General features: G+C 40.2%; 1 protein-coding gene across 3 annotated transcripts in view; it reads right to left on the bottom strand.

Moving 5' to 3' along the window:
• Window positions 1-2,139: 2,139 nt before the first annotated feature.
• rph3aa (rabphilin 3A homolog (mouse), a) overlaps window positions 2,140-22,489 on the bottom strand; it is a 77,992-nt gene continuing 57,642 nt past the window's right edge. For all 3 annotated transcript variants that reach the window (XM_036140651.1, XM_036140652.1, XM_036140653.1), the window contains exons 9-16: window positions 14,291-14,365; window positions 13,987-14,096; window positions 13,768-13,894; window positions 13,126-13,179; window positions 10,898-11,049; window positions 10,636-10,717; window positions 10,444-10,540; window positions 2,140-2,847 (exon numbers count right to left, since the gene is read on the bottom strand). In XM_036140651.1, the coding sequence (XP_035996544.1) occupies window positions 2,714-2,847; window positions 10,444-10,540; window positions 10,636-10,717; window positions 10,898-11,049; window positions 13,126-13,179; window positions 13,768-13,894; window positions 13,987-14,096; window positions 14,291-14,365 (831 nt within the window). In that variant the 3' untranslated portion in view covers window positions 2,140-2,713. The remainder of the gene's footprint in view (window positions 2,848-10,443; window positions 10,541-10,635; window positions 10,718-10,897; window positions 11,050-13,125; window positions 13,180-13,767; window positions 13,895-13,986; window positions 14,097-14,290; window positions 14,366-22,489) is intronic.

Here is a 22,489-nt window from a genome sequence, read left to right on the forward strand (position 1 = left end):
TTTTGCAAAAGGCTTCAGACCCTCACACCTATACAGGTCCCCCTAAACTGTAGTCCCCTTTTGAAGCCTAAACTTTCAAATAAAGAGTGAATTATCAATACAGGGTCTGGTCTTTGACCAAATACCTGCACAGGAATTCAGGTAAGGATCAAAAGTAAAGATGTAAGCTATTCTATTATAGACCCATTGGATATGTGATAGAATCAACCATGACCAGTTTTGTCTCATCAGTTTTGAGGGTGATACAACATCTCAGGAATAAAAAGGTACAAGCCATACTTTCTTAATTGTACCATGGAGGGGATCTGGTACCATTGGGGGCAGCAACCACTTTGCCATGATTCTGTAGACCCATTTTTGTCTGCTTCACACGCCACAAGAAGTTGTTATAAAGTCAAACACACATTTTAAAGTAGAGGAATCAGATGGGTAAGGCCCGAAGTGAATTGTTACATTTTGGTACAGAATTTATTTAGACTGTGTTGAACTTACCACAAAAGGTAAGCTGAACTGAGGATCATATCTTGAAATTGACTCAGTTTTCCCCCACGTTAGGTCAAAATTAAATTGAATTGGGTAGGGTAGCTGATGAGGTAATGTTATAGCTAAATAATGAATGTCTTTCCTTGGCTAGGGAAAATGGCTCACATGGAAGAGAGATTTGGGGCAATAAGTAGTTTCTTGTGCAGTATACAAACAACATTTTGTGGCTTGAATTGCTTGAACAATTCATGTATGATTTTACAAAAATGATGGGAAAGATTGTTCAGATTTAAAAAAAAAAATGATGATCAGCATAAAGTACTATTTTTTTGACAGTGGTCTCTAATTAGAATTCGGGGAAATAAAGGCTGTTGATACATAGCAGCTACCATGGGTTCTAGCATGATTGCAAAATTTAGTGGAGAAAATGAGTCCCCTGTGTAGTCCCTCTACTAAGTTTAAAAGGTGGGGAGATATCGCTGTTAGTGAGTAAAGATTCCTTAGAGTTAAGTGTATATAAGGATCAAGTTTATAAACTCTAAACATTCAAGAGTGGAGACAAAATATTATGACTCCACCTAATCACCCAATGAGATTTTGAACATTTTGTATTTTATAGCTGTTTCAGGGTTCCTTTGGAGTATCCTTTTAGTTTTTTTGTTTTCGTTTTTGAAACATTTTTGAAATTTGCTCTGATTTTACACATTTCCTACTTTCTTGAAATTATAATGATCGTCTTGTCTATAGATATTTTGCATCTTTAAATCAATTTGCACTATTGTGCATTTGTGGCAAGTTTGGATTTTTAAATTCTTGTACATCCTCTCTTTTCGAAATAATGTACAACATGTTGTAAATGGTTTTTCACTTATACTTTGAATCGAGTCTTGGCTCTATTCAGCAGGTTTTCACCTGCATCCTAATGATTTATTCTTCATATTTTGTGTCTCTTTGTATGTTTTACTTCCTTTTCCACTCAATTTTTGCTGTCCTTAAATGAAGTGCTGAACTATCTAAAAATGTAGTTTCACATGATTAAGTTCTTTGCGAGTTTGCTCAGTAGGATCAGGCGTTTCAGCAGGCTCAATACCTGAATGTATTCTTACTTTCAAGGTCAGACAGAGTAAACCAGGCATGTGACCTTGTACCCAGTTGGACAGAAAATGTATTATCAAGAAAAGTCAAAGTCTACTTGATTATCCTCTGCGTGTCGACATGAGCTGATTGGACCAGACCTCGCCTGATTCAGACAAAGTTTATGCCATGTCGCAGAATAAAAAAATAAAAAAAACACTTCGACACTCAAGAGCCATCATGCCTTTATTAATTAGTCAGATGAATGCAACAACATGGGTCCATACATGCATCAGCAGTTCATACAGGGAGAAAAGGTACATGAGCAGTTGGAAACATTAGTCCTGACATTAATATATGGAGTTTCATCAGAACAGAGTCTTTCATTATGATGTTTTGAACCATCACTGCGCGGTCAAATGTATTTGTATGATTATTTCATACAGAAGTACCATGCATTATTTGCCGTTTGAGTTTTTCAAGCAGATATGCAGACCGCTTGCACATGCACACAGAATGGAGCTGGAACCAATTAACAAAAATGTGTGTTTTACATATATATATATATATATATATATATATATATATATATATATACACACACACACACACACACACACACACACACACACACATTTGTTTGTTTTGGATGACTTACACACCAGAATAACATTACACATCCACTGATACGATATGATTAGATATATCAGGAAAGCTGACCTCTTCACCCAGCAATGACGTGGCCACTAGAGTGACATAATGGGGTGAGAAGAAGTCAACCGGGAAATCCCTCTGTTGAGTCTGAGGATCTGTGCACACTTCAATACAACATTCTCACCTGATAACAGCGGTAACAAAAACTTTATCTTCCCCATGAATTATGATAAACAATGAGTTCAGAGGCTCATTTATCATATACAGGATACATGATATGATACGCTTCCTGGATTACTTTAGGAGGGGTGGAGGGGTAGGTGGGGTTACTTTAGATCGACATCCATGTTTGTCACAAGAAAATGAAAATTCACATTGTACTTCTGGGAAAACTACATCAAAACATAGGAAGGAATTTGTCTACGTGTATAAACAGAAAAACAACATTTAGTGGGGAAATAATGAAATAAAGTAGCAGATAATTGAGTAATTTATGGATAATTTAATCCTCAAACTGGACGGTGTTGTCGTTAAGCAGAACATGCCAGCGCTCAATCTTCTTGTCTTTGTTCTTGAGGCATTCGTACCAATGTTTCAAACACTCTCCTTTAGCCTGGATTCCTAGCTGACATCCCCCTGAAGAACATAAGGGAAGCAAGAAATCATGTTTAAACCTCATGCTCAATAGAATGCTTTGATTGATATCACATGGCACCTAAAATCACAACCCAGAAAACATAAATGTGCTAAAACATTGAAACTAAAGCTGAATTAATTACAGACACAATATGCTGTTTGTTTTAAATGGATTAAAAAAGAGGTTCTACTTAGTATCTTTCATTGTAAGTATTAGATTCACAGTGTCTTACAAGCGTTAATACCCACTGAGGTCTTTCAAATTTTTTCATGTCGATATCCATTGAACAAAACATATTTTGTGTCCCTACTACAGAAAACAATTCCCACAGGATGATGCTGCCACCACCGTATTTCACCATGTTTCCCGTTATGCCATTGTGATGTGACGAACTGCAACTTCCAGCATGCAACACAGTTGGGACTACAACTTCTCAGGCCACCTACAGTTTGCTACCACCACAGAGGTGGTGACTGTCCACAGATCTAATTACACCCAGGAATAAAACCACAGTTTATAAAGAGATTGTTCTTCTGTTCAGCCCCGGTGTGTTGAGAAGACATTCAGCTGAATTTCTGCGTGCTGTTTGTACGTGATGGACCCATAATCGAATTCTTAGCAGAACCAAGTTTCACCTTTTCCTCTGTGTTGTGCATCAGAGAGGTTTAGACTTCAATCTAACGTTAATTCATCTTTAATTCATCTGGAACATCGGGCATCTCTCAGTGAACCAACAAGATTCGTCCGTTTTGTTTTGACCAAACAGTCGAAGCAACCAGGGAGCTTCATGCTAGGTTAGTAAGTTAGCCAGTGATTTTGCAGAGGCCATCTTGTGCATGGCAAGTAGGGCCCAGAGGCATACGTCACCTGAGCCGGCATCTTGCTCATGGAACGTATTTTGTGCGTGGCACCCAGTAGCCAGGCTAATCGGTGTTGGCACTGGTTTACTAGCTTTCCTGAAGCTATCCCGAGGCCCTTAGCTGCAGGTTGTTGCGAAGTCACTCGTTGCTAACTGACTAGCTATCGTTAGCCGATCGCCACCTTGATGCCCCGTGTTAGAACAATTTAGAAGCTAACTGTTGCACCAGTTAACACTGCTAGTGGCTAGCTTTGCCAAAGCGTCCGCCATCTCAGCTTCAGGCCTGTTGTGTATGCCAGCCCTTTCCTACCTCAGAGCTATTAGCAAGAATTCCTTCAATGCTGTTACATCAAAGTGCTGACATGTTGATTGTGATCGTTGGAATCAATAGAATTTCTAAATTTCTAAACAGCTGTAAATTGATTATAAATTGCTACATCTACAATTAATCAATTTTGCCTGACTTTTATTTTCATTTGTTTTCTATTTTTCATGTTTTATTTAGTAGCGAGTAGCGTTTCTAGTACAGAATAGTTGTGCCATATTAAAGCCATGATGAAATAATTGATGTCAGATTGAATTCTGGCAATGTAGCCAGTAGACAACTCAGAAGGGGGTTGTGTGAAAGAGTTTCACGCTTTCAGGCTGAGACGGCCTCTCTCTCAGCACGGTTCCATGCTTTTAGACCAACCCCACAGACAAAAAGATCAGAGCACTCCAGGACAAAGCCACTTCTTCTTCACCACTTTCCCTCTTCCTCATCTGCTCTGTAGAGCAGGGCCCGTGGGGCTGGGACTGCCAGCCATGCCCTGCGAGCCACACAGACAAAGGTGAGAGCACTTCTGACCAGACCCACACTTCTTCCGGACTCTCTCCTTCCTGCCTGAGACAATGGAGGAGCTTCTTTTTATCTTCATTTTGCTTAGTAGTCTAGTTAAGTTTCACTTCAGCCTAGTAGAGAGGATTTACTGATTGAAATAGTGTATTAATTCAGATAAACAGCATTATATAGGGATGTTCTCTGGATGTTCATTCTATTTCTGTTATTAAATTCTTGAACTTGAAGAAGTTGTCACTCCTTTCTTCTATGTATGTGCAGAGTTTGCTGTTAAAAGACTGGTAGTGCTCGAATTCATCCCTTTCAACCTGATATCAGCTTAAGAGCTGATTATCACCAGACAATACTTAACAGAGTTATTTATTAAACATTAAATACCTTTAAACAGTGTATAATTGCACAACAGAATAATTACTGTAACAGGGACTTATCAGTTTAATAAATAACTAACTTAATCACAGTTGTTTGTGGTTATTTTGAATTAGAAATTGAATGATCTCTAAGAGTTACCGAATTATCTCCTTTTGAGTTAACAGCTGAATATACTAAAACATTTTACATTCGCTTGTGGTGAATGACTAATGGTTAAAATTCCAGTTGCAATTAATAATAATTAAAATTATCAACATTTGCTGTACAAGTCTAACCCAGTCAACAACTGATTAGACAACCCTTTTCCGGGCTAAATAAGTTAATAACTGTTCATTAATAAGCCAATTGTTACTGCTAATCATCACAGTCTCATAGCCCTTGATCACAACCATTTGAAATAATTTTCGTTATAGCAATCCTTTGATTTTGAATGATATAGTCTAAATTTTATTGCCAATTATAGTTAATAATAATATTCATAATGAAACAGTTATAATTGCATAACAGTGTTTAGGTTGATGTACAGTATTAGATTTTCACCACTAATACTGTTTTCGCAAGAAGGCCAAAAGGATTTTTTTTAGGTCTTATGTGACTAGAGCACCTTGTCACTGATGATGTTCTCCTAGTCTCAGATAATGTCCTTTTCCTGTTAGATATCAATGCTGCATTTGATACAGTCAACCCGATACAGGGGTTGGACAATAAAACTGAAACACGTCTCATTTTAGTGTGAGAGGTTTCATGGCTAAATTGGACCAGCCTGGTGGCCAATCTTTATTAATTGCACATTGAACCAGTAAGAGCAGAGTGTGAAGGTCCAATTAGCAGGGTAAGAGCACAGTTTTGCTCAAAATATTACAATGCACACAACAATATGGGTGACATACCAGAGTTCAAAAGAGGACAAATTGTTGGTGCACGTCTTTCTGGCGCATCTGTGACCAAGACAGCAAGTCTTTGTGATGTATCAAGAGCCACGGTATCCAGGGTAATGTCAGCATACCACCGAGAAGGACGAACCACATCCAACAGGATTAACTGTGGACGCAAGAGGAAGCTGTCTGAAAGGGATGTTCGGGTGCTAATCCGGATTTTATCCAAAAAACATAAAACCACGGCTCCCAAAATCATGGCAGAATTAAATATGCACCTCAACTGTTTCCACCAATATGTCCGTCGGGGGCTCCACAGGGTCAATATCCACGGCCGGGCTGCTATAGCCAAACCTTTGGTCACTCGTGCCAATGCCAAACGTCGGTTTCAATGGTGCAAGGAGCACAAATCTTGGGCTGTGGACAATTTGAAACATGTATTGTTCTCTGATGAGTCCACCTTTACTGTTTTCCCCACATCCGGGAGAGTTACGGTGTGGAGAAGCCCTAAAGAAGCGTACCACCCAAACTGTTGCATGCCCAGAGTGAAGCATGGGGGTGGATCAATGATGGTTTGGGCTGCCATACCATGGCATTCCCTTGGCCTCATACTTGTGCTAGATGGGTGCGTCACTGCCAAGGACTACCGAACCATTCTGGAGGACCATGTGCATCCAATGGTTCAAACATTGCATCCTGAAGGAGGTGCTGTGTATCAGGATGACAATGCACCAATACACACAGCAAGACTGGTGAAAGATTGGTTTGATGAACATGAAAGTGAAGTTGAACATCTCCCATGGCCTACACAGTCACTAGATCTAAATATTATTGAGCCACTTTGGGGTGTTTTGGAGGAGCGAGTCAAGAAACGTTTTCCTCCACCAGCATCACGTCGTGACCTGGCCACTATCCTGCAAGTAAAATGGCTTAAAATCCCTCTGACCACTGTGCAGGACTTGTAGATGTCATTCCCATAACGAATTGGTCGCAAAAGTAGGCCCTACACCATACTAATAAATTAGTGTGGTCTAAAACCAGGTGTTTCAGTTTCATTGTCCAACCCCTGTATCTGCACCTACTTATGATCGGACAGCAAATATGTTTCCTTTGCATTGCTGATGAACAAAAAGAAAACAACCTTGGAGGTATTTCTGACCAAGACATGTCATTTAAATCTGTTTTTACAGCTCAACGCTGTAAAAACAGTGGAGATGGTTGTGGACTTCAGGAAGAACTCAGCCCCAGCTACCCCCATCACCCTCTGTGACTCCACCATTGACACTGTGGAGTCTTTCCGCTTCCTGGGAACTGTCATCTCCCAGGACCTAAAGTGATTGGCTGCAATCTTCCGTCTCTCCAGGACCTGTACGCCTCCAGGACTCTGAGGCGTGCAGGGAAGATTGTGGCTGATCCTTCGCACCCCAGTCACAGACTATTTCAGACACTTCCCTCTGGCAGGAGGCTGCGGTCCATCAGGACCAGAACCTCACGCCAAAAGAACAGCTTTTTCCCATCTGCTACCGGTCTTATGAACAAGGCCAAGAGCCGCCTGTGACTCTGGACACTGTCTCTCTCCTCCGTTCAGGAATTACAAGCTTCTGCATTACATTAACGCACAGTCTACTGAATGTATATTACTTCTGTATATATATTGATTTTATTTAATTTTACTTTATTTTATTGTATTCTTATTTCTGTCTGCACCATCATCACCAAGTCAAATTCCTTGTATGTGCAAACCTACTTGGCGATTAAACTTGATTCTGATTCTGATTCTGATATTAAACAGGTTTCCTGAATGTCCTTCTGTCACCTCATATTGCCAAAACTAGAAATATCCTGTCCCAGAGTGATGCTGAAAAACTAGTCCATGCATTTGTAAATTGAAGGCTAAAACATTATATCCTTCACTGCCATGAGAGCCATAAACCTAAATAAAATCCATCCATTTTCTAGCATCACTTTGGATTAAAATTGCCTCTCTTGCAGAAAGAAGTTGCAGAAAGAAGTTGCTGAGAATATTTTAACTAAAAGAAAAATATTCTGGATCATCAAAAATGTCAAGAACAAAACTTCAGTTGCAATCAATGCTTGAGGATGTCCAAGAGAAGTCCGAGAAGCTTCAGCAGCTTTGATGCTGCTATTTCATCAGTGTTGTCCAATCTACTGAATACGAATTCTTTAAAAGAACACAAGAGATCGGCCTTGAAGACTTTTGTTAGTGAAAACAATGTTTTTGCCCTTCTCCAGACCGGGTTTGGCAAGAGCTTGATCTTCCCTAATGTCAGTGTCATGGGTTGGTTTCGATGTGAGTGGTTGAAGTAGCACGTCAGTAAAGATAACGGACAATTGGTTTATCCAATCATATTCAAGTATTTTTTATAAGGCCCCTCCTTCTGAAATACATCTCCAATGGAGCAATCCCACATGGATGTGTGGAGCTCTGCAGAATTAAATTATGTTGGCATGAGCTAAATCTGCAAAGCTGGATCTGAACAAAAAAGAAATAAGAAAAAGCCAGACATGACATGATTTATCTTGGTTTGCTTTAGCATTGGACAAAAATCTTCTAATAACTCTTCATTAGGAGAGTGTGATGAAACTGGATAAAATCAGGACCTGTGCAGTATAAGATTTATCATATCTCCTATCCATTCATCAATACTATCTGCTTTACCTCTATTTTTCATCCATTAGGACCTGGAGCTCTGAAAAAAACGGTTTTCTCTTTTTCTTACTCACTTCTGTTCCAGCTAAATTTGTGGCAGAAGGTTATTTTTGGATTGTGAAAGAAGAAAAGCTGCAATCCGATACAAGAAGATTATAAACTGCTCACATTTTTTGTGTTTGACAGCCGTGTATGGGACAAGCTGAATTAGCAAGATGAAAACTCTGAAGGCTTCCCTAAAAGAGCTCAAAGATTTTCCTTTTCATTCCATTGATTTTTTATTTTTATTAGAAAAATGAAACATTTTTTTTATTCCTTTTTATTACCTCTTGAACTTTTGTAACTCAACACATTTTGTTGAGTTACAAAAAAAAACGCAGAGAATGTTACAGGGAGTTTTTTTTAAATAGATCAACACAAATTAGAGATTAGTAAACAAAGATCAACATAAAGACCAAGAAACATAGGAGACAGGTCAGAGAGAAAGCTGTGGCAAAGGTTATAGAAGAGTTAGGCTGTATTTCAGAGAGATCTGTTGAATCCATTATCTGGAAATGGTCACAGTATAGCACAACTGCAACACATCAAGACATGGCTGGTTACCTAAACTAACTAATTTGGCAAGAAGAGCATTGATCAAAGCAACAACCAGGTAACTCTGTAGAGGCTGAGGTATGAGAATCTGTTGACAGAACAATCGTTAGTCCTGTCATCCACATATCTATATGAGGTGGGTGGCAAAAAGGAAGCCAAAAGAAGTCCCAGGTGCAGTTTCCTACTGGTCATGTAGATGAAATTGCAAACATACAGAAGAATGTGCTCTGGTCAAAGAAGACCAAAATGTAACTTTTTTGTCTTCATGCAAAACGGCATATATGTGAAGGGAAAACAAAGACAAATGCAAAGACACTGCAAATCACCCTGAACACACCATGCATATAGTCACACTCGGCAGTGGCACCGTAATGCTGTAGTGACACTTTCCTTCATCAGAGAGAGCGTAGCTGCTCATATATGATGGGGAAAAAGGATGGAGGTGAATACAGGACTAGCCTGAGAGAAAGCTAGGGACTGAAAAACACTTGAGACTGAGGCAGAGGGTCACTTTCCCGTAGATCAACTCAAAACGTTCAGCCAAAGCTACAACGGAGTGGTTTTGATAAGAAATATTCATATTCTAGAATGGCTCAGTCAAAGTCCACACACAAATCCAAATCTGTGTCAAGACTTAAACTCTGTCTAGTCTGATATTTAAGCAAATTTTCAAAGAAGAGTGGACTGAAAATAAAAACACACCACAGTATTCAGATCTTTACACACAAATAATTTCAAAACCCATCATATTTTCCTTCCCATTTTAAGATAATGCACTACTGTGTGTTGGTCTAGCATAGTAATATTGTTTTAAAAATGTGGACTTGTTAAAGGTCTGTGAATACTTAGCAAGTATAGGATCCCTTTAAATTAATTTATCAAGTCAACAGTCTGTTCCACACTACTGCAGCTCTGCGGAGGTCTTACCACATAAAATATGAAGCAGAATAAAATGTACATATTTGAGATCATGTGTGTAAAAAAATAACTCTTCATTTGTTTTGGTCACATTTATCCCACTAGCTTTAAACGGGGTTTCCCAATGCTTGACTACTATAAGATCAGCTGCTGAAATAAGGAATAAGGAAAACATTAAATCTAAAAACTGTGAGTTGCTCATAAAGACAGCAAGGAAAAAAAAGCCTAAAATAAAATATCAGGATGAACTGTGTCTTATCCCATGTGCCAAGCTATGTCAAAGTGAAGGGATTTGACCTGTGACAACTATAAATATCTCAGCCAAACATCAAGGCAATCCCTGTCACATCTTTTGAAATCTTAGCAGGGACTGTTTGCCATTGACATCCTGTATAAATAACCCAACATTCAGGCTGAAATGACAATGTCTGAGGTGGTTGACGAGGAAACAGGTTTCATTGGACTTACCGATGAAATCGTTGGATTTGCCCATGTCATAGTCCCAGACTGATACGTCAAGTGTTTTCTTGGCGAGATCGGCATGCTTGATTTCATAACTGAACTCCTGAAACACAGTGAAGCAACAAGGGGTTGTTGCAAAACCTTGTGGGCGAAATCAGAGGGTGCAGTCTATGTTAAGCCGGTTCAGAAACAACTGACCTCGTTAAACTCTGGGTTAAGGGTCTTCTTTTTTATCTGCGTCTTGTTTTTGGCCTTCTTTCCCATGTCTGGCCTCAGGCATCTACAACACGAATAAGGAGAAAGTTTAGACTAATTTATTTGTCTGTCAGTTGTTCTGTCAGATTACATTCAGCCTTTAAAAGATGAACTGAATAACAAGGAAAATTTTAAAAGCCAACAGAAAAAAAATCCCCTGTCTATTCAGATAAATAAGGTAGAAGTGGATGAAAGGAGTGCGTACATTTTGACGAAGGGATCCGAGTACCCGTTGGAGTCCATGGCAGCCAGGTGAGCACAGCGGACCACACCCACTATCAGACGACTCTGTTGACTGTTGTACGTCAGTGATATCAGGATGCGGCCCCTCTCCTCTGAGTCCTCGCCTTCATTCACCTGCACATGCACACATTCAGCAAACGAATACATGAGCCCATTAAATAAACACATTTTGTCTGATCTTAATATTAGTTTGTCCTGAACTTGTATTCGGATGTCTGCATTTATCCTCCATTGGAGGAACACATACTGTCTAGTCTCCTGTCTAGTCTTAACGTGATGACGATATCTTGTCTAGACCATTTTCTCCAAGATTGTTATACCGTAACAGATATAATATAACGGCCCTAACCTCCTACAATGACTGTCAGATCTTGGATATCAGTTATGTGAAGAGTTAGAACTGTAGGACAGGATGCTATTAAATGTAACAAACACAAAATGAGTCCTTTTGCATACATTTTAACCCAGTGTTTCATCAGACAGTTTATGTCACAAATGGGCGCTTTTTTCTTATTTTTTTCTGTTCTCAAAAATAAGTGCAAAGCAAATGTATTCATACCCCTTAAAACATTTTGTCATATTGTGCCTGCTAACTTTAATGTGTTGTACTGGCTGTGTGAACACCCCTGAATCAATACTTTGTAGAATATTTCATTGTAATTGCAGCTGGTCTTTTGGAGGTTGTCTGTCCATGAGTAAGCCAGAATTTCGCTCAGTTCCTGTCTCTACCTAATCTGGCAAGCCAGATTGATCATGTTGTGTACTGTACATGCTCGTGTGTTTGTGAACACACAAACACCGTGAGAATTTAGCTTGCAGGCAAAGTTAGTTTCTATCAACTGGGACCACTTTCCCTGTGTCCCCAGAAGAATAGCATGATTTGGCAGCCTGGCACCGCCATGCTTTACTCTGGGAATGGTGGGTTCAGGGTGACGTTCAGAGTGTTTTTCTGCACGTCAAATTTTAAATGAAGGTTAGCGCCCTGGGCTGCACAGTGGGCAGTGGGTAGTACTGTTGCCTTGCAGCAAGAAGGTCCTGGGTCTTTCTGCATGGAGTTTGCATGTTCACCCTGTGGGTTCTCTCCGGGTACTCCGGCTTCCTCCCACAGTCCAAAAACATGACTGTTAGGTGAATTGGCCTCTCTAAATTCTCCTTGGGTGTGAGAATGGTTGTTTGTCCCATTGTTTGTTTGTCCTGTCCTGTTCCTGTTGGTTTTTTGTCCTGTCTGTCTCTGTCGCTCTGTAACAGACTGGCAACCATGCACAGGTTTACCCTGCCTCTCACTCATGTATATATATATATATATATATATATATATATATATATATATATATATATATATATATATGATTTTTATGAATCTATCAGAAATAATTGTGCCAGAAAACTAAAACTGTGGCCCATCCTTAGGGTGAATATGCCACGTGATGTTTTGGATTTACATTGTACATTTTGCAGTAGTATCAGTAGTAAAAAAAGAAATAGATAATTGAAACTGCTTTGAGAATCCATTTCTCCTGAACAGCAAGTGAGCATTTCTGCCACTGTGTGGGAGCATGTTGAAAGTCAAGGTTCCTAGATTTGAATTTTGCACGACAAAACAAGATCTGGTAGGACAGATGAAAGTAACTTAATGCAGAAAAAGAATTAGGAATGTAGGTTGAGAATCTGTTTCAAAAAGTCAGTATCCAGCTGTGCATTCAAATAAACTTTGTAGGCCAAATATGTATTTAAAGTCAAGGGATCCACAAAGGTGATAGAAAACTATCTGCCCTGTGCTTTTTGCTTAAAGCCTAACAGCACTATAATATTAGATCATCTACATATTAACCTACACTGCAGGTGCCTGAGTTAACATCATTCAGTAGGATTCACCTTCAGCTGAAGGCTATAAACTAAAGCAGCCCCTTGGACATGAGCCACTTACATCCTGCAACCCAAGAGTGATCTCAGTTACAAAAACTGAGGAGAGATGTTATGAGCACCGTGACCTCCAAGCAGGACGTAAGATGGTGGTTGATCTAGCTTTTGTCCCGCAGTAGTCTCAAACCATGAACAACCTGTCAGAGGTGTGGTGGGGTTCTTATAGGCATATTGCATAACTGCTGTGTTCTGGATGTTTGATTGGTTAACAAGTCACCATATTATTCAAAACAATGTTGAAAAGAGACATAATTGTGTAAGACTTACATCATCCTCATAGAGTGCCATGCCTCGAATTGATCCTCCAACAGCCTTCTTCACCTGTAAGTAAACCAAGCCATTGGTCGTCACCAACATCATAACAGAAAACTTAATAAACATACACATCTACATTGTTTTCCCCAACTGTAAAAACACAAGATACCGCAGAACTGGGTTGTCTTGATTTTCTCAGCCTGTTAAAACAGGCTTTATCTATCCTGTTCAGATGGAGTCTGATTCTGGTTTGATGTTATGTTATTATTTCTACTTTTGTAGCTATTTATCTTTATACTTCAGTGGTTAGGACAATGGTAGAAACTGATACATATCATACATATATTAATACCGATACATCTACTAATACACATATTGGTAGATGAGATAAAATGTTCCTTATCAGACCAGCAGGGTGGATCAGGCAGAGCTGAGTGTGCCCTTTGTAAGGGGGAGAGCTATAGGTTCAGATCTGACAGAAATTATTTGGAGTTATTGTGATGCTTAACTATTGAGATGCATGGAAGAATTTAAAAATTTCAAATTTGTTGAAAATTGTTTATTGGTTTTATCTCACTGCAAACTGGGTCAAACACCCATCCATATTGGGTTTTATTATACTGTAAGTGTAGTGAATGTTACCCTCTGGCTTACCGGGATCACTCTCTCCAAACAAACACTGAAATTCTTTTTCTGGTCAAACTTCAGTTTCTTTAGGGCAACCCGTGTCTCTCCAATGAATTCATTGTGTCCAAACTTGTCCTCATCGCTCACTGAAAGCCTGAGGATAGATGATGATGATGATGAGCTCTAAAAATTCTTCAGATCCTAAGCTGATTCCACAGTAACAAAGGTGAAGGGGAGTGACGGTACCTGAGGGTTTTGCGTTGCATTTCCTCATCAGTGATGCCGTGGTAGATTAGTGTTTCGTTCCACACAGGATTTAGGGTGTTTTTAAGTGTCTTGGTGCGGAGCTTGTTGGACTTAGAACAGGACAAACAGTCATTTAAGAAAGGAGCAAATGCTAAGGATTGACAGAGAAACTACATGGCTAATATAATTAAAAAGCCAACCTGGATGTTTTTGCTTGTGAAAAAAATTTCACCACATTTATTGCATACTTGAACTTTAACTGGTCCACCTTTTGCAATAAGTACATAAATAAATAGATAAATACCTTACTGGCTCCAGGTAGCAAATGTAGCTTAACATATGGATCTGCGAGTCCATTAGAATCCATTGCTTTCAAACCCTAAAAGCAAAAATGACAGGTAGGAGTTTAGATTACTTTTTGACTCTTTTCTCTTATAAGTGTTTGCCTTTTCCATTTTTGTTGGGGTTTTCTTCTCTATCTTTAATTTATTATATCCTGGACTACACAACTTTATTTTATGCTAATTTGTCTTACCAGTGTGTTATTTTTTCATATGGTTTTACTGTTTTCCATTTACCCTTTTCTAGTTACAAATTATTTTGTAACTCAAACTGCCTTTTTGCCTTTTCTTTTTAATTAGCCTTGCCCTTCATGGTTAGACTGTTTATTTATTTTCTCAAATACAACCTATTTCCGGCCTTATCGGGGCTGAAAATGTGCCAGAAATAGTTTAGCATTATCATAGGATATACAATTTTTACAAAAAGCTACAATGTCCAGTAAACTTAATAACTAGACAAACTTTAAGATTTGTGTTATCTTGTCTTAGGGACAACAGTTTCTCCCAAGGTTCTTTCTGTTTCTCTCCATCTCATAAAGGGTGCCGTTTGTAAAGCTACACAATCAAAACTCACCAGCAATGTTTTGGGTTATTTACCATGTTGTAAGACAAAAACTGTTTTTATTTTTTTCCAAGTCATTTTCCCCCTTGTCATTCATACATTTATAAATATCACAGTTGCTGCTGAGGGGTGTCCACAGCTGCTTTGAGCGCACAAAGTAGGAGGAGACAGGAGGTGAGACAGAGTGGAGCAGTCTCCCCATCTTTTTAAGGAATGGGAGAAAGAAACTAAATACCTTTCAAACTAAACAACTAACAATTGGCTTATTAATTAACAGTTATTAACTTATTTAGCCTGGTTGTTTAACCAGTTGTAGACTGGGTTAGACTTGTTTAGCAAACACTGACAATTTTAATTATAATTGCAACTGGAGTTTTAACCATTAGTCATTCACCACAAGCCAATGAAACTGTCTCAGTATATTGAGTTGTTAACTCAAAAGGAGATAATTTGGTAACTCTTAGAAACCATTCAATTTCTGATTCAAAATAACCACAACTGTGATTGAGCTAGTTGTTATTTATTAAACTGAAAATTCCGTTACAGTAATTATTCTGTTTAGTGACAGTACTAGAGACACTACTTGCTACTAAATAAAATATGACAAATAGAAAACAAATGAAAATAAAAGTCAATCAAAATGGATTAATTGAGAGGTAGGAATTTGTAATCAATTCACAGTTGATTAGAAATTCTATTGGATCCAACACTGAACGATCACCATCAACCAACCATCAGGTCTTTGATGTCTAAGAAGGCCTCACAACTTTTATGGAAGGTTAAGAGGGATATTATGTTAATTTTCGTTAGGGGGGCGCCGTTGCTATCTAGACGCTGGAAGAGTCTAATTTTTATCCGACTAGACAAAGGACGTAGACATGTATTACTTTAGTTAAAAAGTGAACAATAAGTGTTAACACGTTATTGTTCAGTTAGTGAGTTAAAACAGAAAAAAACACACAACTGTTCAAATGTACAAATAATACTGAATAAAGTAATAAAGTAGTTTTAAGTTATTGACTGTGTTATTACACTCCTTTTTTAAGAATGGAGAACTGCTTTTTTGAGAAACCACTGTTTAGCCTTCTTTTTTAGGCAGAAGACAGTCAGACTTTTATGACACTAAAAAGGAAAATAGTTGTTATAAAATAAACTTCTCAAAAGTTTATGTTTTTTGGGCTCCTTGACATCTCTAACATCAGTGTTGACCAGGGACCTTAAAATCAGTATCTGACACTGACTGCTACAGCCCTGAGTGTAAGACTAGAGAATAATTTTAACTTTGAAGCACACCTAAAATCTGTGGTCTGGTCCAGCTTTTTCAAATTGAGATAGCTTACTAAAGATTTCATTCTATGCTTTAATTACAACTTACTTAGATTACTGCATTCCACTCTACTCTGGGCTTAACAAAACTCCAGTCGCTTAAACTGGTCCAAAATGCTGCTGCTCTTCTTTTAACTGGTACGAGAAACTGAGAGCACATTTCTCCAGTTTTAGCAACAATTCAATGGCTACTGGTTCACATTTGGATCGATTTTAAAATTATTTTATTTGTTTTTAAATGTTTTCATGGCCTTGCTTTCCAGGATGTGTCAGACCTGCGTCATCTGCATGCCCTTGTTCTTTGCTCAGTTGTGCAGATCAGTTTTTATTAGTCATCCAAAAAACAAAGAGTGCAAAGAGGTAACTGCACTTTCTCTGTCGTTGCACAAATCATACATATTGTTACATATCAGGCAGGCCTTTTCACTTTCTGGGTTTAATGTTTTCTTAAAATCCAGTTTGAGATGTTAGCTTTTAAAGTTTTTATTGTATTTTTGTGGATCTGCATTTTATTTTATATTTTGCTGTCTTTAACTTTTTATTCAATTTTTAATTACTAGTTTTTATATTGGATAAATTATGTTGAGTTAAGATATATTATTAGTTTTTATAAAAGGGGGATATATGGTTGTTTTACAAGCAGAACTTCTTCCAAAAAAAAAAAAAAACTCAACAACATAACAATCTTTTTTCCCTAACTTTAGCAAGAAAATATCTTAGTTGATTATAAAAGGCACAATATGAATTGTCAGTTTCATATCCAGAGAATGAAAACACCCCTGATTATCATTAATTTACAGGTTTATCAATGTAAGCCTATAACCTAATTGATGAATGAGGCTGAGTTTCATTAAGCCTCCCTAAGATCCAAAATTTTCCCCCTCAGCTGCAACACTTGAAGCACACAGAGGTTCACGCTGCGTCTTTACGCATGACCCAGCTGCTGTTTCCCCTCTTTTCAGCTCCAGGCACTTCTAGCCTGTTACAGTTTATAACTATTGTCATCATCACCTTTCACAGCGACAGGTTTCTCTTCTTAGTCTCTGCGTTGACCAGACAAATCTCCTCTATGGCGCAGGGCGCTCTGGTGGGTAATTACGCAAGATGAAGGCTGAGTTTGAAGTTGTTCTCCAAACACGTTTTGTTTGTGGTTGGAGCGGACGGAATAATTACTTTCTGCTTCGCTTTTAGCCCACTAATCCTACAGGAAATATAGCACTTTTATGCATTGCAACCCAAGATTTGATGAGTATAGGCAAAGCTCCAGGAATAAACAGTATGAAAAATGCATAAATAAAGACTGTAAAGGTCTCCTTTAGAGGGAAGAGGATGAATGAGGGGTCTGAGCTGAAGCCTCTGATGTTACAAGTTCTGTAAAATGACTCTTAAAGGCGCGTAACTAAATTACAGATAAGTTAAATTTGCGCATTTCAAGCGCAAGGAGCTGCAGCACGCCCACGGAAGCACCACTGGTTCTGTGTCTTTAAACAAAATAGCATGAAACACAACTACTAACTCTCCTATTGACTTTAATTGGGACATTTTGCCATGGGCGGAAGGACATTAACGTAGTGGTTCACGTTTTGAAGGCTGGCCGCTGATAAAAGCCCCTGGCTCTAAGGGAAGGGAGGGGAGAGGATCAGTAAGATGCACATAAACACTGCACATGTAGTTAAAAAATGCGGAATTAATAAAAATGTACTTATAAACAGACTAAGTGGCAATTTAGACTGCATCTGGTTAGCAGAACTCTTTTCTGATCTAGCATGCAGCCATGACTGGCTCTGACCTCCCACATGATGAAGACCATGGAGCAGCTCATCCTAGCACACCTACGCACTGTGGTGAGCCCCACCCTGGACCCACTGCAGTTTGCCTACCGGTCCAACATTGGAGTAGAGGACACCATCATCTACCTGCTGCAGAGGGCGCTCACCCACCTGGAGACCACCAGGAGTGCTGTGACAGTCATGTTCTTTGACTTCTCCAGCGCTTTCAACACCATCAGACCGGTGCTGCTGAGGAGGAAGCTGGAGGACGCTGGGGTGGACAAACATCTTGCTGACTGATCCATCAACTACCTCACTGACTGCCCTCAGCATATGCGGCTGCGCGGGTGTCAGTCAGAGGAGGTACTCTGCAGCACCGGGTCCCCCAGGGCACCGTTCTGTCTCCATTTCTTTTCACCCTCTACACCTCGGACTTCACATACAACACGGACAGCTGCCATCTTCAGAAGTTCTCCGATGACTCGGCCATTGTGGGCTGTGTGTCTGAGGGGAACGAGCTGGAGTACCGGTCGGTCATCATGGACTTTGTGGACTGGTGTGAGAAGAACCACTTGTGTTTAAACACCGGTAAGACCAAGGAGATGGTGATTGACTTCAGGAGAAGACCCCCACCTCACCCACCTGTGAACATCCAGGGGCAGGACATAGAAACTGTGGAGAGTTTCAAATACCTGGGTGTTTACGTCAACAATAAACTGGACTGGAGTCATAACACCGACGCTCTATACAAGAAGGGCCAGAGCCGCCTCCACCTCCTCAGGAGGCTGAGGTCCTTTGGTGTGAGTGGGCCCCTGCTTAAAACTTTTTATGACTCTGTGATGGCCTCACCCCTCCTTTACGCTGTCGTCTGCTGGGCCCCAGACAGCGCAGAGCGGGACAGAAAGAGGCTGAATAAGCTGGCAGAGAGGAGGGTGTTGTCCAAGGTTACATCCATCATGGACAACATCTTTCACCCCCTGCACCAGACTGTAGAGGAGCTGAGCAGCTCCTTTAGTGACAGACTTCTGTCTGTAAAAAGGAGCGCTACCGCAGGTCATTCATCCCTGCTGCTATCAGATTATACAATGCTGCACTATAACTGTAACTATAACTGTAATAACTAATGTGCAATAACTAATGTGCAATTATATTTAACACACTGTGCTATAACCTGTGCAATAATCCTGAAAGAAGTGACTTCTGCTGCTATTACCACCTGAATATATGTCAATAGACATATAATGTCAATACATATGTATATCAGTCACCATGAATGTACATAAGACATCCTCTGCCCTATTTCTATTTCTTTTTGAAATTTTATACTTATTTTTCTTATTTTCTTTTTTGATCCACTGTATATAACTGATGCACATTTTCCTACTTTTGGCACCTTCTTCTGATTATTGATTACTAAGCTGATGTGTCAAGTGAATTTATCCAATGTGAGATCAATAAAGCCTATCTTATCTTATCTTTTAAGTCAGTGAAATGTGTGTCACACGGTCATTGCATGAGCATTGAGAGCTCTGTGTAACAGCATTGAAGGAGCTCTGGCTAATAGCTCTGAGGTAGGAAAAGGACTGGTATACACAACATGCCTGAACCAAAGATGGCGGACGCTTCGGCAAAGCTAGCAATTAGCAGTGTTAGTACATGCAACAGTTAGCTTCTAAACCGTTCTAACTCGGGACCTCGAGGGGGCAGTCATCTAACGACAGCTAGCCAGTTAGCAACAAGTGACTTCAGAATAGCCTGTAGCTAAGGGCTTCGGGATAGCTTCGGCGAAACTAGTAAACAGTGCTAACACCGATTAGCCTAGTTATACTGTGCCACGCACAAAATGCCGGTTGTGATGACGTATGGCCTGCGGCCCTTACTTGCCATGCACAAGATCGCCTCCACGAGACCACAGGCCAACTCACTAGCCTTGCATGGAGGCGAGCTTTGAACGACAAGCAAAGATTCAACAAAAACGGTGGGAAGCTTGAAAAGGTCAAAGCAGGAAAACAGAGGAAAGAGGAAAGGGAAGTGTGGAGAAGATTTCTAAACTCAGCCGATCAGTGTGGCTCCTTTCTCACAAGACAAATCAAACCATTAAACCTATTCCTAATATGTTCTGCCCAGGCACAAGATATCACCTAGGAATGTGTAAAGAAAAAGATCTCTTTACTTATTGTTACTCCCCTAAAAGAGAGATCAGTGGTACACAGCTCAGCGTCTTTGGATCTCAGCTGGGGTAAGCAGGGAGATGAGGCTGTGTTGCTGGGCGACAGAGCACGTCGGCTCTCTGGAGTGATTGAAACATCTCGGTTCAGCTCCGCGTGCGGCTGTTGCTCCTCGGTTGGTCCGACGGGTTGTTTGGCCAAAACAAAACAAAAGGCTCTCATTGGTTCACTAAGAGATGTGGGATCTTCCAGATGAATCAAAGATGAATTAATGTTACATTAGAGTCTAGACCTCTCTGGTACTCAACTCAGAGGCAAGGTGATGCAGCAAACTTGGTCCTACCCGAGAAGTTGTAGTCCCAACTTGGTTGCATGCTGGGAGTTGCAGTTCGTCACGTCCTCATGGCATAACATAGTATAGCGCTTTATGAAGTCCAATGACCCCAAAGTGCTTTACACTACAATCACTCATTCGCACACTGACGGTTGTGAGCTACGTTAGTAGCCACAACAGTCCTGGGGCAGACTGACAGAGGTGAGGCTGCCATACATCGGCATCACCAGACCCTCTGACCACTACCAGCAGCCCATTAGGGAGTTAGCCATTTCACATCTGGGCTGTTTTCATTTCAGGAAAAGGATATCTTTATTTCTGTCTTTTCAGTTGACATCTTTAGTTTTGTTGAGGGGTAGATTGTAGGAATATTACTGTTTCAACAAAGCATTGTAAACAGGTGGACCACCCCAAGGAGTGGACCTGTTTCGGTTGAATTTGCATGTTATCTAAGCCATTCCAAGGCCTTTGTTTGGGCAGTAGTATAAAGCTTGGTACTCATCATTACTGTAGACCATTTGAATTGAGAAAGCTTCCTGGAGTGGAAGCGAAATGTCTTCAACTATGGAAAACAAGTCCAGTTGCTTTGTTTTTTACTTTTTTTGGAGTAAGCTAGTCAAGGCACTTCTCGCTATTCTTCTTTTAACGATGAAATTGGATGTGATAGCAGCTGCTGCGATGTTTATATTGGTTTGGCTGTGGGCTCAGTCACTCTTGCTTTCATCCCAGCTGGTATGTCCCGTCTTAAACCATAATACTGAAACGTGATTGGCCCGAGCGATTGAAATGGGAGTGGGACAAAATGGATTCTTGTCTGTTTGTGAACGCACAAATGCAGTGAGAATTCAGCTTGCAGGCAAGGGTTATGTTCTGTCTTTTATTTAGTGTCTCTTCTTTTTTCATCTTAATTTTGTTTATTTGGCCTCTAGTACCTTTTTATTCTTTTGTTTTTCTTCTGTCCATTGTGCACTCTCTTGGCCCTTTGTTTTGTAATTTCCTGTTTAAAATTTGTATGTAGAAGCAGGAGCGTTTGTGTTGAGTGGGTGTGACTAAGCAAGTTTGTCACCAGGTACTCAATTATTAGAGTGGTGAGAGCAGTTAAAAGCCTGCAAAACTCAGCACCCAAAAGCAGCAAAGTACAGGTGAACATGACTTCTGAAAGTTGCGGCTGCCCCAGGCAGACAGACACAAGGACTCACCCCAGAGCAGCCATATGCCCCACCCAGGGGTATGTTGTCAGTAAAGCCCAGGATCAGCAGTCCAAAGAGGCACAGGATGAGAACCCCTCCCAGTCACACAGCCATCTCCCACCATGCTGGTCAAGCCCAGGACTCTGTCCCCTAGGTAGCCCAGCACCTGCACAAACCTGTAGTAGCCAGACTGCTCAGAACCAAGCAGGTCCCCCCCACCCCCCGAACACCTAATATGCCAGGGACAATACTGTTCCACTTGGAGAACTAGCCTCGAAAAGAGGGAAGTGCAAAGGAGCCCAGCTTGGCTCCAGCCGGCCCAACACATCCCGTGGAGCCTTAGGCCACCTGACAGAAGTCTGCCACTCAGGGACATGGCCTGAGGATCCACACAAACAACACCACAGCTAGGGGGAAATGTCGCTGTGAAGGCAGATGTGTATGTCTACAGTTTAAGATTTCTTTCAAGGATTGCTCTCCAGGCACAAAGACTTCAGTTGTTTTGAGTTTTTCAGGCTTTTGGTCTGTTTAGTTTGGTTTGTCTTTTTTCTTTTTGTCTTGTCGCTTTGTGCTTTCTCTTATTCTCAGCTCTCCTTTTTCCCCCCATACTGTCCTTTGGCTCTTTTCCCTTTTCTTAATTGTGCAGCATGCCCATCCCCTGCCCCCAACCCCGTCTTCTGTTATTTTATCTTGTCTTTTACATCAGCTTGTTTTGACTTTTTGCTGTCCTGTCTTATTATGTCTTTTCCCTTCCTCTTTTATCTGCTTATGTTGAACCATGTGGCCTTGTTGTGTCTTATTGAATCTTGTTTT

The sequence above is a fragment of the Fundulus heteroclitus genome, chromosome 8, assembly GCF_011125445.2.
Source record: "Fundulus heteroclitus isolate FHET01 chromosome 8, MU-UCD_Fhet_4.1, whole genome shotgun sequence".
Classification (NCBI taxonomy): Eukaryota; Metazoa; Chordata; class Actinopteri; order Cyprinodontiformes; family Fundulidae; genus Fundulus; species Fundulus heteroclitus.